General features: G+C 46.2%; 1 protein-coding gene across 3 annotated transcripts; it reads right to left on the bottom strand.

Annotated features, from left to right (window-relative positions):
* Positions 1 to 4,158: 4,158 nt before the first annotated feature.
* GNPDA1 (glucosamine-6-phosphate deaminase 1) lies at positions 4,159 to 15,597 on the bottom strand. 3 transcript variants are annotated; one of them, XM_060093536.1, is made up of 7 exons: positions 15,550 to 15,597; positions 14,562 to 14,691; positions 11,133 to 11,234; positions 9,749 to 9,931; positions 8,523 to 8,707; positions 6,527 to 6,701; positions 4,159 to 5,612 (listed from the first exon to the last, which is right to left on the bottom strand). In XM_060093536.1, exons 2-7 carry the CDS (start codon positions 14,683 to 14,685, stop codon positions 5,512 to 5,514), a joined length of 870 nt encoding a protein of 289 aa, XP_059949519.1. In that variant the 5' UTR covers positions 14,686 to 14,691; positions 15,550 to 15,597; the 3' UTR covers positions 4,159 to 5,511. The 3 variants fall into 3 exon arrangements, with proteins under 3 accessions (XP_059949519.1, XP_059949520.1, XP_059949518.1); XM_060093537.1 differs by lacking the exon at positions 15,550 to 15,597 and adding an exon at positions 15,217 to 15,500; XM_060093535.1 differs by lacking the exon at positions 15,550 to 15,597 and adding an exon at positions 15,107 to 15,181.
* Between the last annotated feature and the right edge of the window lie 998 nt (positions 15,598 to 16,595).

Here is a 16,595-nt window from a genome sequence, read left to right on the forward strand (position 1 = left end):
TGTAACGAATGCTTTTGATGGGCTCATCAGTAGACTGAACACAGCTGAGAAAAGAATCTTGCACTTGAAGATATGTCAATATCTTGAAATGTCCCAAACTGAAATTTAAAGAGAAAAAGGAATGAAAGAAAAATAGGTACAGAATATCTAAGAACTGTGAGAATTGCAAAAGGTGTGTAACGTGCATAATGGGAATACCAGAATAAAGAGAACTGGGGGAGAGAGATTGGAGCCGGAGTATAGGTAATTCCAGAAATTTTGCTTATTGAAAAGGGTATCAGAGAACGAAGCTATTATAGGAGGGGACAAACAGGGTAAAGAGTTTTGATTTTAAAGCTTGCTTTGTATTCTGATAGGGTGATCCAGGAAAGAAGGAATTTGATGCTGTAGGTGCGAGAGAAGAGTCTTGCTGGAGCAATGCCCTCAAGGAGGCAAGAGAAGGTGGGATCTAGTGCACAGAGGGACTGGCCAAGGAACAAGTGACAGGAAAAGGGCAAACAGTGAGGGCAGGGCTGGCAGGTGGGTGTATGTGATGGTGGGAACTTGTGGAAGTTCTTTCCTGATTGCTTCTATTTTCAAGGTCATCAGCTCAGAGAAGAACTGGAGGAAAAGGGATTAGAGTCTTGAGACATTATGAATTAGGTCTCTCCAGGTAGACCGAATGGACTAGGGGAAAATAGTTGGTGTTAAGGGCACCCTTGAGATCCAAATTACTATGTTGTTTTACTTACGCATTATTTCATAACCCGGGATTCTATCACAATATGTCTTAATGGAAACTTATGCATGCTTCACTAGCATCTCATCACAGTAGGGATTTTAGTTCCCAGGAAGCAGGCATCAGAAACTATCCCAGAGGGGGCTAGAGAATCAGGATTGCTACTTTATATTGGAGGGTCAGGGAAGATCTCTCTGATAAATGACATTTGAGCAAAGACCTGAAGAAGTAAGGGAGTAAGCCATAGATAGGGGCGGGTAGATAGTGGGCTTGACTCTTGTATCCATCTGTTCTTTATAAACAGACGTATTTAATAGGAGAGGTGACACCCATTTATGTCAACATGCTGCTTGTTTTTACTAAATGTAATGAAAATTTAAGCACATTCCATCCACCCTTCCTGAAATACAACTCCATGTATACTTAATATTACCATTTCCTTTTTGAGTGTCACACTTGGGGTTTTACAGATAGATTCAACTTGTTCCACTTAGCTGTATTTATTTATTTTTTAAAAATTTTGTTGGAGTATAGTTGATTTATTTACAATGTTGTGTTAGTTTTAGGTGTGTAGCGAAGTGATTCAGTTTTATCAATACATATACATGTATTTGTTCTTCTTCAGATTCTTTTCCCATATAGGTTATTATAGAAAATTGAGTAGAGTTCCCTGTGCTATGTAGTAGGTCCTTGTTAGTTATCTATTTTATATATAGTAGTGTGTGTATGTTAATCCCAAGCTCCTAATTTATCCCTCCCCCCAACATTTCTCCTTTGATAATAATGTTTGGTTTTGAAATCTGTGAGTCTGTTTCTGTTTTGTAAATAAGTTCATTTATATCATTTTTAAAAATTAGATTCCACATATGAGTGATATCCTGATATTTGTCTTTCTCTGTCTGACTTCACTTAGTATGATAATCTCTAGGTCCATCCATGTTGCTGCAAAATGGCATTATTTTGTTCTTTTTTACGGCTGAGTAATATTCCATTGTATATATGTAACACATCTTCTTTATCCATTCCTGTCGATGGACATTTAGGTTGCTTCCATGTCTTGGCCATTGTAAATAGTGCTGCAATGAACACTGGGGAGCATGTATCTTTTCAAATTATGGTTTTCTCCAGATATTATGCCCAGGAGTGGGACTGCTGGATCATATGGTAGTTCTATTTTTAGTTTAAGGAACCTCCATACTGTTCTTTGTAGTGGTTGTACCAATTGACATTCCCACCAACAGTGTAGGAGGGTTCTCTTTTCTCCACACCATCTCCAGCATTTATTGTTTGTACCTTTTTATTTTTATTTATTTATTTATTTATTTTTCTTTTTGCGGTATGTGGGCCTCTCACTGTTGTGGCCTCTCCCGTTGCGGAGCACAGGCTCCGGATGCGCAGGCCCAGAGGCCATGGCTCACGGGCCCAGCCGCTCCGCGGCATGTGGGATCCTCCCAGACCGGGGCACGAACCCGTATCCCCTGCATCGGCAGGCGGACTCTCAACCACTGCGCCACCAGGGAGGCCCATGTACCTTTTTAAAAAATGTTTTATTTATTTTTGGCTGCGTTGGGTCTTCATTGCTGCGCGTGGGCTTTCTCTAGTTGCGGTGAGCGGGGGCTACTCTTTGTGTGGTGCGCAGGCTTCTCATCACAGTGGCTTCTCTTGTTGCAGAGCACGGGCTCTAGGGGCGCGGGCTTCAGTAATTGTGGCTCGTGGGCTCAGTAGTTGTGGCTCACAGGCTCTAGAGCTCAGGCTCAGTAGTTGTGGCACACGGGCTTAGTTGCTCCGCGGCATGTGGGATCTTCCCAGACCAGAGCTCAAACCCGTGTCCCCTGCACTGGCAGGCAGATTCGTAACCACTGTGCCACCAGGAAAGTCCTGTTTGTAGACTTTTTGATGATGACCATTCTGACTGGTGTGAGGTGATATTGTAGTTTTGATTTGCATTTCTCTGATAAATAGTGGTGGTGAGCATCTTTACATGTGCTTTTTGGCCATCTGTATGTCTTCTTCCACTTAGCTGTATTTAATACTTCTTTATTGATCAAACTGTCACAACCTGGCCAATAGGAGTCTCATTAAACGGGCTGCTTTGTCCTCTCAGTACTGCCTCAGACATTTTTTAAAGCATCCTTGTTTTCTGGGAACAAGATATTCCAGGCCCACTGTGATCCCTGCCCCAAAACATATAATTTCTCCTCTCCAAGAAGCCCTGAGTGGTATCAGAGGCCCAGTCTGGCCCAGGAGTATACATCCCACTTGATCTGCATAAGAGCTGGTTGTAGCAGGACAACACGGCTGTTGGGCCGCCAGGGAAACTGGCCTGGGAAAGACAGATCTTTTTTTTTTTAATTATTATTATTTTAATTTTTATTGGCGTATAGGTGATTTAATGTTGTTACTTTCTGCTGTACAGTGAAGTGAACCAGTTATATACATATATCCACTCTTTTTAAGATTCTTTTCCCATGACATATCTTTTTAAGGTCCTGAGTTCATACAGACATCTCCAGTTTAGCGGTCATCACTAAATCCTTTCTCATTTCATTCTAACATGATTTTTTTCCTATTAACATATGTACTTAAAATGTAATCCCTTCTTTACTGGATAAACAAAATGTGGTATATCCATACAGTGGAATATTCTTCAGCAATAAGAAGGAATGGACTACTTGCTACATGTCATATGGGTAAGCCTCAAAAACATTATGCTTAGTGAAAGAAGCCAGATCCAAAAGACGTCTGCTGTATGATTCCATTTATATATGAAATATCCAGCAAAGGTAAATCTATAGAGACAAAGTAGATGAGTGGGCACCTGGGCTGGGGTAGGAGTAGGGAGCTTTGGGGGATGATAGAGAGGGACTGTGGTGAGGAATTGTACAACTCCATAAACTTAATAAAAATCATTGAATTTATATTTAAAACAGGTGAATTCTATGGGAATGTAAATTATCTTAATACAGTTCTTAAAAAAGTAAACCCTTCTTTCAACTTCTACTTGTACCTCAGTTGGTTATGTTGACCCAAGATGTTCCATTATATTGACTTTTTTAACTAAAAAAAAAAAACTTAAACCTGTTTTCCATACCTTGCAGTTGATACATCCCTCCTGGTCACAAATCTGCCTTATTCTATTTAACAGTCATATCTTCATTTGGATGCCAAGTAGAGCCAGAATTGGATAATTTATTGCTCATCTGTTCATTCCTACCATTTTTTCACACAGGCACTTCATTTTTATGAAATATTTTGATTATTTCCCCCTCTGGTGATTGAAGAAGATCAACAGTTGCTATGATTGTGACTTCCTGCCGAGCTGCTGTGAGGAGTGAGTATGAAGCTTTGCTCGCTAGCTATTCTCAAAATATATAAATATCAACCCAAACCAGCTTCTGACTTTTGGGGGTGGAAGTCCACAAACCACACATTTTACTTGAAAATACTGGATTTAATAGAAAATATTGTAAACAAGTCCATTGATCCATTAGCTTAAAACAGAATGACAGCACAATCACGTATAAAAGCTAAAGATGAAATGCTGGTACCAAACACAGCACTTAAAGAGAGGCCTGAGCCAGGCTCTGAAAGGCCTTTCCCAGAAATAGAGGCAGCAGCAGCTTCAAATGGGCACAGAAATAGGGAGGAAGCGGCAGCATCCAAACCATCAAGGCAGAGGAGTAAAAGAAGACAGAGCAGTGGACAGCTTGTGAACAAGGGGTGGAGGGTAAAGGAGCAACAGCATTGTACTTCCTGATGTTCTGGGAACATCAGACCATGCCACACGAACCTGGGAGGGTTAGAAGGGCAGGGTATTTTCAGTGGGGAAAGGACATGAGGCAACTTTAGAAACGGTATGTTTCTTGGCACTCAGCTCTTAGGGATGTAGAACATGTCACTCGTGTGTTGTTTCTAACTCAACTAAGCTGCTTGCCCTGGCTCCATCACCTTGACTGAACACAACGCTGAACTTGACAGTATCTGCTGGCCTTGTGGACTTATGAAAGAGCATGTATGAGAGGTGCCACAGTGAGACCTTGGAACAAAACACAGGGCTCTGGTGGGAAAAGCGTTTCCGCCTTCCTCCTGGTGCTGGAAGGTCCCTGATGGAGGGGAGTTTGACGTGGCTGGGCCCCTTGAGGCTCTGAGTTTATCAGCACAAGCCTCCTTCTTAGTCCTACCCACCCAAATCCTCCTGCAAGGCGTCCTCTGAGTTCACGGAAAGGCCAACTGAAAGAGCAGTAAAAACTGGGGAAAGAAAGTAAGGGATAGTTTCCTTCCCATGGCACTTGTTACTGACCAGAGGGACTGCTTCCTTATACTGATTTTAGACATTGAGAGTGTTTATTCCTTAATCTAAAACAGTGATTCCCAAATAAGGGGCAGGCCTGCTCAAGAGGGGCTCTCAGGACCCTCCAAAGAGGTTTTGTCCCATATACATAAGCCCCTAACTCCCTCCCAATTGAGAATCAGTGCACATAATGATAGAACTTAGTGGCAGGAGTGTATTGTACATGTGAACAGCGTCAGAGACAGAACAAAAAGCTAAAACCCCCTAGTCGAGCTGACATCAAAATTATGGAGTGATTGTTTTTCTGATTAACAGTAAGTTACAACCAAGTAGCTAAACTCCATGACTAGACTCCACGCTGCATAGCCAAGAATAGTAAGTTCACCCATTTATCTGGAGTAACCGTACTAGATTAAAGAAATATAATTCTGTCCTCCTAAAGACAATTTCCAGAAAGACCTGCCTGTCCCAATGAGGTACTTGACACTAGGATTAGCACAGGCTAATCACTGTATGGTTTCTTAGAAGACTGGCTTTTCTCTGTTTCTTTCTCTTTGATACTGTACAAGGGGTCCACCAACTTGTTATGAACAAGCATTAAACCTACAAAAAATTAAAAACAAAAGTCATTAATGCAGGTAGAGGCAGAGTTCCATGATCATCAACAGTAACATCCAGGAGCTCTCAAATTTTGTCCTAGAACTGATACTCATCATCTTTTCTCTGTGGGCCCAAATAATAAACACCCTAAGAATAGGAAAAGAATTTGTTATTCCGGGGCTTCCCTGGTGGCGCAGTGGCTGAGAGTCCGCCTGCCGATGCAGGGGACGTGGGTTTGTGCCCCGGTCCCAGGAGATTCCACATGCTGCGGAGCGGCTGGGCCCGTGAGCCATGGCCGCTGAGCGTGCACGTCCGGAGCCTGTGCTCCGCAACGGGAGAGGCCACAACAGTGAGAGGCCTGCGTACCGCAAAAAAAAAAAATAATAATTTGTTATTTCTAATGAATGCTAAAATCCATGGGACTGTTATAAATTCAGTCTGTAGGAGAGTTGGCCATTAAAAGGTTAATCTTTTCATCAAAGAACAAATTCCTAATTTGCCTGCTCAGTAAATGAGGATTTTCACATAATTTTATTTAAAGCAGTGAGTGTCTGCTTTAAGTAGAAGAAAAAAAGATGTGCATGACAGTTCAGTGCCTTGACTACAAGGAAATGGCCTATACAAGATCTGGAAAGATAAAAAACCTGAGGCTCAATATCACTGCAAGGAGATTACCAAACTGCCCTTGAACTACAACTTTCATTTCATTTTCTTTCTTCCTCCTCAGAGCAAACAGGTCTCTAGAAATGGACCCTTAAATAGTCATGGATGGAAGAGAAAACTGTATTCTGAGAGGAGGGTTTGATTTTATTAAAATCATAGTTGTCAAAGTGGCCAGAGCATGCAAGCTAGATCCATTCCTCACTCCTGGCACACCTGAACTTGGCAACCTACTCCCTGACCCACCCCACCCTCACCTTTGAAATACTTGACGGTCTTCACTTTCAACTCCAGGGTGGCATCCTCGTCGCACACAAACACCGTGCGGGGATGCTGCTGGAAGGCAGACACGGTCCACATGTGGTTCACTCCCTCCTCGATGGCCTTGTATAGAGCAAACGCCTTGTGAGCACCCGTGATGAGGATCATCACCTGCGGGTCAGAAAACAAGCCTGTGATGGAGGAGAAGGAGCAGCGGAACTGGGAGTCTAGACACCCGAATTCTCGTGGCTACACCCAGAACAATCGTAAGGACTATTGTTGTTATGTGTCATTGTAAGTCATTAGCACATGGCACACTGCTCCACGCTCTGTGTGCTTTATCACACAAGTAGCCTGAGATGGGGAGCACTGTTATCCCTACATTCTAGGATAAGGAAGTGGACTCTGTGATGGGGGTTTCAGTAACTTACCCCAGGTCATTTCTAACCCAGAGTCCATGCTCTTGACCACCACATGATAGTGCCTCCTGGCACCTTTGATGATGACCATGAAAGTGCCCTGTGAACAGATGTGCCATACATAGAGGCCCACACCTTATCCCAACAGTTCTGACACTGGGTCCTGGGGCCCCTAGGTTGGGTGAGTTTTCACAGTGACAAACTGGAAAAAGGGGGGTCCTGATTTGTACCTCTAGGGAGGCCTTGGAAGCAATGGTGAGAGTTATCTGTGTGGCTGCCAAGGTTGAATCCCAATAAAGCTGCCTCTTAATCTGGTCACTTTCAGTTCAGAGTATTAGACCTGCTCATGTGACTTGGAGTAATGCTTTTTGTTTAAGTAAAACAGGCACAGACTCCCCTCAACACTTAAAATATCGAGAATGATAAGTGTGGGAATTCCCTGGAAGTCTAGTGGTTAGGACTCCTTGCTTTCACTGCCAAGGGCCCAGGTTCAATCCCTGGTCAGGGTACTAAGATCCTGCAAGCCGTGAGGCACGGCCAAAAATAAATAAATAAAATAAAATAATTTTTTTAATTAAAAAGAATGTTAAGTGCCAGAAAGTGATTATAAAGAACTCAGCATTCCAGATATCCTTTCATTGTAATTCACTTGTGCCATGGAGTTGTGAGCAGGATTTACTGTTCCTTTCTTGAAATGAGAAAACAGAGGCATAGAGAGAAGGTGACTCTTTATTCAGGACCCCAGAACTCATTTTAAAAGAGAATTTCCAGATTTCCAGCCCCAGGTCCTTTCTGCACACCACAGGAAGAGCCCTCAAACTGTAGTGTTTATAAGCTGCAAGGCCAAAACCAGCAGAATGACCTCCCGAGGCACTGATTCAAGGTTTACCCAACAGAAATCTGCTGCCATCGCTCATTTCACAAAAATTCACTTTAGACAGGGAAACTTTTTCAGTGATTTACATGTTTGTTTACAGACTTGGGCAAAGAAACTTAAAGCTAAAATGTCTGTAGCTGCTTCCCACTGAATATATCAGAAAGGAAGAGAAAATGCTTCTAATGAAGGTAAGGAAATTGGAACTACAAAAAATTCAAATGATACCCAAATTTCTATAGAAAGACTCAATTCAGTTCAAGACACTATTTCAATCACACTTCTCCACATTTATGAATCCCTGAGCACAGGGCTATAACCACAAGCATCCTGCGGTTGCAGGGGGACCTCCCTTCAAGCAGTGGCCTCCACCAACTGCAGGGAACCAGAGGGCCCCTCTCAGTACCTGGACAGGTACAAATTCATATTCTGATATTAGTGGTGCTGGGTAGGCAGAGACCAGGAGCCTGTGGCCTCCTGGACAGTCAGTGCTGAAAAGGTTTCACCTCACACTGGGAAGAATGGTTACTTCCAGAGAGGAAGGACAGCAGTGATAGGGTCAGTTGGGATTTTAGCCTTATTTACAATGTCTTCATTTTTAATAAAATGGATTCAGGTGGTACCTGTATAGTTGAAATTAACAGCAAAAAGCCAAGTCCAGCCCCCCAGTGAAGGCCTGTGGATGTCTTGTGCCCTTACCTCTCTAGCATCCATGACAGTGCCCACACCCACCGTCAGGGCCATGGTGGGCACCTTGGCGAGATCTCCATCGAAGAACCTAGCATTGGCCAGGATGGTGTCCATGGCCAGCGTCTTCACACGGGTCCTGGACACCAGACTGGACCCTGGCTCGTTGAAGGCAATGTGTCCGTCAGGGCCGATGCCTGCCCAGAAGAGACAGGGCAGCCTTGTCAGTCCCAGGGATCCATGATTTCAAGAATGGACAATCTCTCCTTCCCCACCTGGGGTCTGAAAAAAAATCCCTGAAAACCGTGTCTCTCACCTCATTCATTTAAAGGTACACTTTAAGCATATGATCTTCCCCTCTCATTTCTAGCTGAGGCACACACAGACATTGTTAACTTGCTGCCACCCTCAGAAAGCTAAGTAGGGAGCAATCCCAAAAGCCTCTGCCCCCCAGATCATCCAAGTGTAACTTCTCTCTCTCCTGCCACTTCTCTATCCCTGCTGGGATGGAGTCACACCGAAGAAAACATACACAGGGCCTGGAAAGGGGCTGCCAAGTTTATAAAATCTCAGAACATGAGCACTCCTAGCCATGTCCTCCCCACCTTGAAGTAAAGAAGGGTTAAATCTGGAGCAGTCAAAGACTGTTCAACTTCAGCCTCTCACCCCCACCCGCCATGGGGGACTCCAGAGGCCATGACAGACAGAAGTGTAAGAGGGCAACTCAGGGCAGGAACACGCATAAACCTGAGAGCGGGATACCCTAGGTCCCCACCCTCTCTCCACTGCTCTGGCTGGCTGACCTTGGGCAAGTCACAAAACTTCTCTGGGGTTCAATTACTATTTTTAGCATGCAGGGGCTGATGGTGGAATCTTCTGGAACTACATGAGTCTGTGATTATGTTTAACTAAGTCCCATGACTGATCCATAAAACCTTGTCTGAGGAATAGAGAGAATCTCGGAGTCCAAATCCACATACCTCCATTTACAGACAAGGCATCAAATTGCAGAAAGAGGAGATGCCCCAGATCACAAAGTTTCTGAGCGGCAGAGGCAGGGCAGGGCACCAGGGCTCCCACTCTGTGCCTTCCCTGCTGCCTCAGGCTAATAAGTGACCCCACTGTCACTGGTGCAGAGAGAGGGAGCTGTTTGCAGACAGGCATGGGTCTTGTCTCCTTCTCATGTGTTCCAGCCACCCTGGGTTTGCCCTGGACACCTGCTGTGGCGTCGAGCTCACCTCCAACAAACAGCTCAATCCCACCCGCAGCCTTGATCTTCTCTTCAAAGGCATCACACTCAGCCTGCAGGTCAGCTGCATTCCCATCCAGAATGTGGGTGTTTTCTGGGTGGATGTCAATGTGCTTGAAGAAGTTGTTCCACATGAAGGAGTGGTAGCTCTCCGGGTGGTCTCGAGGAAGGCCTGTGGGGCCATGGCTGCACTCAGTCATGCCAGGCTGAGCAAGAGCACCCTCCCAAGGATGCCAGGATACCCCCAGACCCCCAGAGACACTTTCAGGGAAGAGCCCATCAGGGAGCCTTGGGCACTAGCCCTCTCACCCCCAGCCACTCGGAGTAAGCTGAGCTGGTGTCGTGCCCATGACCATGGGCCTGGGCCCTCATTCTGATCTCCTTTTCACAAGAGAATGGCTGGAGGCCAGGATCAGTCTGGACCTCTGGAGGTGGGCTAGCCTCGGGGGGGTAGGGCTGGGCCCATCAGGAAAGGAAGCAAGAACACCCCTTACCCTGTGCCTCCCACCTCACCATTCACCCCACCCCCCGTTACACCCTGCTCAGCCTGAACCCCAACTGGAACACCAAGTGGTTGGAGAGGATTATCTCAGAGCTTCCAAAAAAAGATTTTTTTTCAGTCAAGAAGAAAAACAATGTTTAAAGTGCATGTTTCAGGGGCCTGAGGAGCGGGGAAATGGGCAGTTGATTTTTAGTGGATAGTTTCAGTTTTGCAAGATGAAAAGAGTTCTGGAGATTGGTTGCACAACAGTGTGAATCTACTTAACACTGAACTGTACACATAAAAATGGTTAAAATGGTAAATACTATGTTACGTGTAGTTTACCACAATTAAAAAAAAAAGAATCTTTAAGGCGAAACCATTACAAAATGATGGTGGAGGTGGAGAGGGTGACAGAAGTCCAAGGTGCCACTTTGCATCAGTGGAAAGGACACCAGTCTCAGCTCCCTTCCCAGTATACTTGGCAGGAAGGGGACTGGAAGATGAACAGTAGAGAGAAAGTCCAGACACAGACACTGGTGTGTGGGGGGGGGCACACACCTCAGCCATGGGACCCCAGATCCCATTTGCAGCCATTTGTTCCAGAAAGAAATGGCATGGGGTTGGGGTGGAGGCAGGGGAGGAGATACACTGGAATTCATTAAGTGCTTGCTCTGATCAAGAAGCTTCCACACCTGTTATATCACTTAATGCTTACAGCCTATGAGGTCAGCTTTATTAGCCTCATGTCATAGCTGAGTGAACCAAGGCCTGGAAGATACAGTATCACCAATTGAGCCTACCCCCAAATGCCACTGGTTCCCTGAGACTTCCCCCGTCCTCTCCTGGGCCGATCCTGTGAGGGGAGGAGTACGATTCTCCCAAGACTCACCCACATACTCGTCCATGTTGAAAGTCTTCACATATTTGAAGGACAGGTCTCCATTCTTGTAGTATTCAATCAGCTTCTTGTAGCAGCCAAGTGGGGTGCTCCCTGCAAGAGAGGCCACAGCCATGAACCCCCTTCAGCCCCCAGCTCCTGGAAGCCCAGAGGGCGCCCGGGAATGAATCAGGGATGCTCCACCAGGAGAACCTGTCAGATCTGACAGAAACAAATCAGATCTGAAGTCCTACCCAATGCTCAATCCCAACTGCCATCCATTAAGTGCTGGTTTAATGCCTATTTCCCCCCTAGACTGTAAGCTCCAGGAGGGAAGGGCTGTGTCTGTCTTGTTCACGGCTGAATCCCTAGCATTCAGCACACTGATGATTGAAATGACTATGAATTAGCACCTGAGTGAATGTCAGACTTAATTACTGACATGACATTCCCTGAGCAACCAGTACGTGAGAGGTACATGATGGGGATGCAGAGAAGTGAGAGACACAGCAGCCACCCTGGAAGAACTCACTGTTTAGGAGTGGGGACACGAAGCACTAATGTCGGCTGTGGTACAGGCTAGCCTGTGGGTTTGGGAAAGACTTCCCCTCGGAGCAGCAAACCCGAGTTGAGTCTCATTAAAAAGTCAGTCATAAAACCCATAAAAAGGCAAGAGGACTGCTGTCGATTAAGAAACTAAATATGCATGAAGCCTGACTGGACACTGGGATTAATTTTTTTTAAAAACTATAAAAAATAAATGTGGGCAATTAGGGGGAAAATTTAATATAGTCTATATATTAGATGATATTATGAAATGATTTTTAATTTTCTTAGGTGTTATAATAGTATTGTGGTTATATAAGAGAATGCCCTTATTCTGAGGAGATATGTACTAAAGGATTTAGAGGTAAAGTGTCAGGATCTCTGGACCTTACTTTCCAGTGGCTCATAAGAAATGTGTGTGTGTATGTGTGTGTGTACAGACAGAACATGAGCCACAAGAGATGAAAGCAAATGTGGCAAAAGGTTAACAATTGGTGAATCTAGGTAGATGGTACTGTACTATTCTTTCAGCTTTTCTGAATGCATGAAACTTCTAAAAATATAAGAAGATGGAAAGAGGGCTTCCCTGGTGGCACAGTGGTTGGGAGTCTGCCTGCCAATGCAGGGGACACGGGTTCGAACCCTGGTCCTGGAAGATCCCACATGCAGCGGAACAACAAAGCCCTTGCGCGACAACTAAGCCTGTACTCTAGAGCCTGCGAGCCACAACTACTGAAGCCCACGCGCCTAGAGACTGTGCTCTGCAACAAGAGAAGCCACCACAAAGAGAAGCCTGAGCACCGCAATGAAGAGCTGCAACTAGAGAAAGCCCATATGCAGCAACAAAGACCCAATGAGGCCAAAAAAAAAAAAAAAAAAAAAGTATATTTAAAAAAAAAAAAGAAGATGGAAAGAAAAAAGCCCCACCCAAATCAGATCATTCTTTTCATAACCCACTAATGGCTTTTCATTTCACTCTGAGTTATAATCAGTCCTAACAAAGGCTCTATATAACCTGGCTCCTGGCTAACTCTCTCCCCAGCTAGGAATCCTGCTTCAAGCAATTCTACCTCAGGGCCTTTGCACATGGTGTTTGTTCCCTTTGCCAGCAATGCTCTCCTTCAGGTATCTGCATAGCTAACTCACCTCTTTAGGCCTTTACTCAAATGTCACTTTCTCAGAGAGACCTCCCCTGCCCCCATATCCAACACTGTAACTCCCACCTCTGCCTAAATACTCTCTAGCCCCTTTCCCTGCTTCATTTTTCTCCTTCCCTCTTATCACCATCTAACATACTCTGTATTTTGCTAATTCACTTGTTTATTATCTGTCTCTCCCACCATAATTCAAGCTTCAGGAAGGCAGGAATTTGTGTTCTTTTTGTTCACTGCTGTATCCCTGGCACCTAGAACAGCTTGGCATACAGCAGGTATTCAATAAGTATCTGCTGAATGAATGACAGTGGCAGCCCCATCCACACAAAATAATCAGCCTATCCCTGTGACATGGTCTTAGCCATGGCTGAGCCACACAGCTTCCCTGTCCTCCCCCTGAGCTTCATCATGTCCATTTTCCAAACTTGTGCCTTCCCATCAATTCTGTGAGCTTCTAATATCTAGCCAATAAATTCCTTTTCTGCTTAAGTTAGCCAGAGTCGGCTTCTGTGGCTTCCACCCAGAACCCTGAGGGTGCTTCAACTAACAGCAGGAATGTTCCAAGGAACCCATATGGAAATGCTGTGCTGGTTCAAGTGTGACAGTCAGGAAGGGGCCAGGTCGTGGAGGTCCCTGAACACTACTCTGAGGGGCTTGGATCTAATTTTGCAGACGATGGGGAAATGGGGAGGGGTTTCAGCAGAAGCCCAGACTCTGACCCAGGGTGGCTCCACGGTTAGAAAACAGGATGTTAGCACAGCCCCGACACAGCCTGAGACGCTGGTGGTTTCACAGATACCTACCTGAATATACTGTTCCCACAAACCTCTAGAGCAGAGGTCGGAAAACTTGAGCCCACAGGCCAGATCTGGCCTGCTGCCTGTTTTTGTAGAGCTCATAAATTAAGAGTAGTTTTTACACTTTAAAAGTTTTTAAAAACCAAAAGAATATTGTGATACATGAAAATTGTATAAACTCAAACGTCAGTGCTGGCAGACATCCATGCTCATTTCTGGATTGTCTATGGCTCCTTTTGAGCTACAAGGGCAGAGTTAAGTAGCTGCAACAGAGACTGTATGGCCAGTGAAATGTAAAATATTTATTATTTGGCCGTATACAGAAAAAGCTTGAAGACTCCTGCAATAGTGGATTGGTCACTGAGGCAAATCCACCCCACTTCTGAAAGAAATAATCAGACCATTTGCCTTGAAAAACTGGGTTCAAAATATCCTCCCATAAAGGCAAAATTCTGATTTTTTTCCCCAAAGAAACTAGGACTGTTTTTCACTTAGGTCCTGTGTTTAAGTAAGCCTTACAGAAAATGCATTGAGTGACTATCTTCTCAATTCTCCCAAGGATGGCGCTTAGTTAGTAGCACTCTAGATGCAGAGCAGAGAAATTAATTCATTACATAAAACGTATGCCTTAAGGTATTAGGACTTAATTCTGTTAAGGAAACTTGACTGACAAGAGCTGGCTTAGGATATAGCATAAAAATCAAAGTTTTTCCTGCCTAACCAAGATCCCTTCTACTCCAGGACTCTTCAGGAGCAGGCAGCAACAAACCAACCCAGAGGAAGCTAGGTCCTCTGTTTCGTATGTCCAGGGACAGGGGAGTTGTTCACTCATAGGGCCAGTACCTCAGAGCCCTCCTTGCAGTCCCTTGGCTGAATGGGTCTACCTACCTGGCCCCTTAAAAGCCCATAATGCCCTCACCCACCCTCCCCATCTCACAACGCACCAGTAGGGAGCCCCAGGGTGAAGTACTTGTCTGGCCCTGGGTTAAACTGGATGATGCGGTTCCTGATGTATTTGGCTGCCCACTCACTGGCCTGAGAATAGTGGTCCAGGATGATGAGCTTCATCTTGTCCTGCAGGGGTAGATGACGAAAGGAATCAGTGGTAAGGGGTAAGGAGAAAGGGGTGGAGGGGAGAAGCCCTTCTCTCCATGCTATCTGAGCCCAGAAGGGGAAGCTCACAGAGCACTGACAGGCTGGGCCAAGTGCCTCCACTACCCACCGGGAGGCGCTGCTGTGGGACAGACCTGGGTTCTAATCTCGGTTCCTCCACTGATCAACTGCAGGACCTTGGTTAAGGACCCAAGTTCTTTGAGCCTGTTTTCTCTTACGGGAAAATGGGGACAACAGCACCTACCTGACAAATTTCATGATGGTGAATATGAAATGAGAAGATGCATGTAAACCACATAGTATTCAATATAACATGTTGGCTATTATCTTGCAGCTCGACCCAGGCCCCCCTTCGCCACCCCTCGACAACCCCCACCTGGCTAGATACTCTACTGTTGAACTCCTCCTCAATAAACAGAGAGGTCATGGGATCATCTTGGATCACTAGAGCAGGTGGAAGCCTGGAGAGGTGTGTTCTTTCAGTACCAGAGAGGGGCGCTCCCACCGGCCTGCCTTGCTTTGCAGATCCTGTTTCCCCCAAAGAACTCGCGGCAAAGGTAATCGCTCTGGAAGGAGGGCGTTTAGTCCTCCCCGCCGCACTGCGGTCAAATCAGAGTGGGAAGGCCAAGGCTGAGGTGGCCGGATCCGCGGTCCGTGGGGTACAGGAGTTTTTCCCCCACCCCAATGGCGATCCCATCGCCCCTCCCGGGGAGGGGACCCGAGCGGATCGCTGGGGGTCCCGGCCCCAGGTTGTCGGAGGCTGGGCAGCGCCCGGAACCCCGCCGAGGAGGGTCCCCGCGGACCCCGCTCCCCACTTACGCGGACGCCTCCCGCGGCTGATGCAGCAACTGCGCTGGCGGCCCCGCCCCGCGTGGGTCATGTGGCTGCAAGTCACGCGGTGCCGCGCTCCGCCCGCGGGGCTGACTTCTAGGGTCCGCGGCTCCAGGGAGGACTCTGCCCGGCGGGCCAGGGGCTCCCATTTTCTTAGCTCAGGGGCTGTGCAGGCCCCCGGAAAAGCCGTGGGGGGCGGGGCTTGGAGACTGGTTTGGTGGAGGAGGGAGACTTGGAGGGGGTCTCAGGTCGCTCCCAGGGATGCAGTCCCCAAGGCCGGGGGCTGGGGCAGGGTTTTTCAGTGCTGGGGCTGGGGCGCGGGAGGAAGAGCAGAATCGCTTCCTCTAGGGCTGGGCTTGGTTCTGCCTTCAGTTTATTTTTTTTAGATATCATTTATTTACCTAGATATTACTGCTTTTTTGTTTTAAATATAATTGGATTTTTTCTACCTTAAAAAAAAATCCATCTTTGCAGCAGTATGAACTAGAGAAAAATGTAGGTCCCTGGTCTTCTCTACTCCCCACCCTAAGGTAATCATTGCTAACAGGCTAGACTACATCCTCAGTGACTTTTCGTGAATATCCTTACATTGTATTTTACAGAAATGAGAATACATCACACGTGTGGTCCACAGTCAGCTGGGCGACCACATCCTGCAGTTCCCGTGACTCGGCTCGCCTCTTCCTTGGGCCTCGCTGCGGCTCCGGAGCAGCTTGAGAGAGTGGGCTTCTAATGGTGAGGCCCTGATGAGTCCGGGCGGTGGAGCTAACACAGTTTGAGGGACTTGTTCTTTGGCCTCAGTGTTGGTGTAGGTGTCTTTTTTTTTAAATTCAGTTAGAAATCTCATCTCAGCCTGAGGATTGCAGATGTTTCACAGTGAGGTTCCCACCCCAGTCTCCAAACACTTCAGATGATACCTCCAGGTCTGCAGCAGTTGCCCTCAGATGGTGCAGGAAGTGACTTCATGGGACCTTAATTGGGCCTGGTTCCCCAGAGTTACCCTTTCTGTAGGGAAACAGTGCAGGTGTCTGTTA

Source organism: Mesoplodon densirostris, chromosome 3 (assembly GCF_025265405.1).
Source record: "Mesoplodon densirostris isolate mMesDen1 chromosome 3, mMesDen1 primary haplotype, whole genome shotgun sequence".
NCBI lineage: Eukaryota > Metazoa > Chordata > Mammalia > Artiodactyla > Ziphiidae > Mesoplodon > Mesoplodon densirostris.

Bases quoted from the DNA above. Each gene is read 5' to 3' on its own strand.
- GNPDA1 (XM_060093535.1), bottom strand. From the start codon at position 15,157: ATGACCTCTCTGTTTATTGAGGAGGAGTTCAACAGTAGAGTATCTAGC. The intron at 14,692-15,106 runs GTGGGGGTTGTC...CTACCCCTGCAG, and splicing joins ACAGTAGAGTATCTAGCCAG to GACAAGATGAAGCTCATCAT. The intron at 9,932-11,132 runs GTGAGTCTTGGG...ATGGCCCCACAG, and splicing joins CAACATGGACGAGTATGTGG to GCCTTCCTCGAGACCACCCG.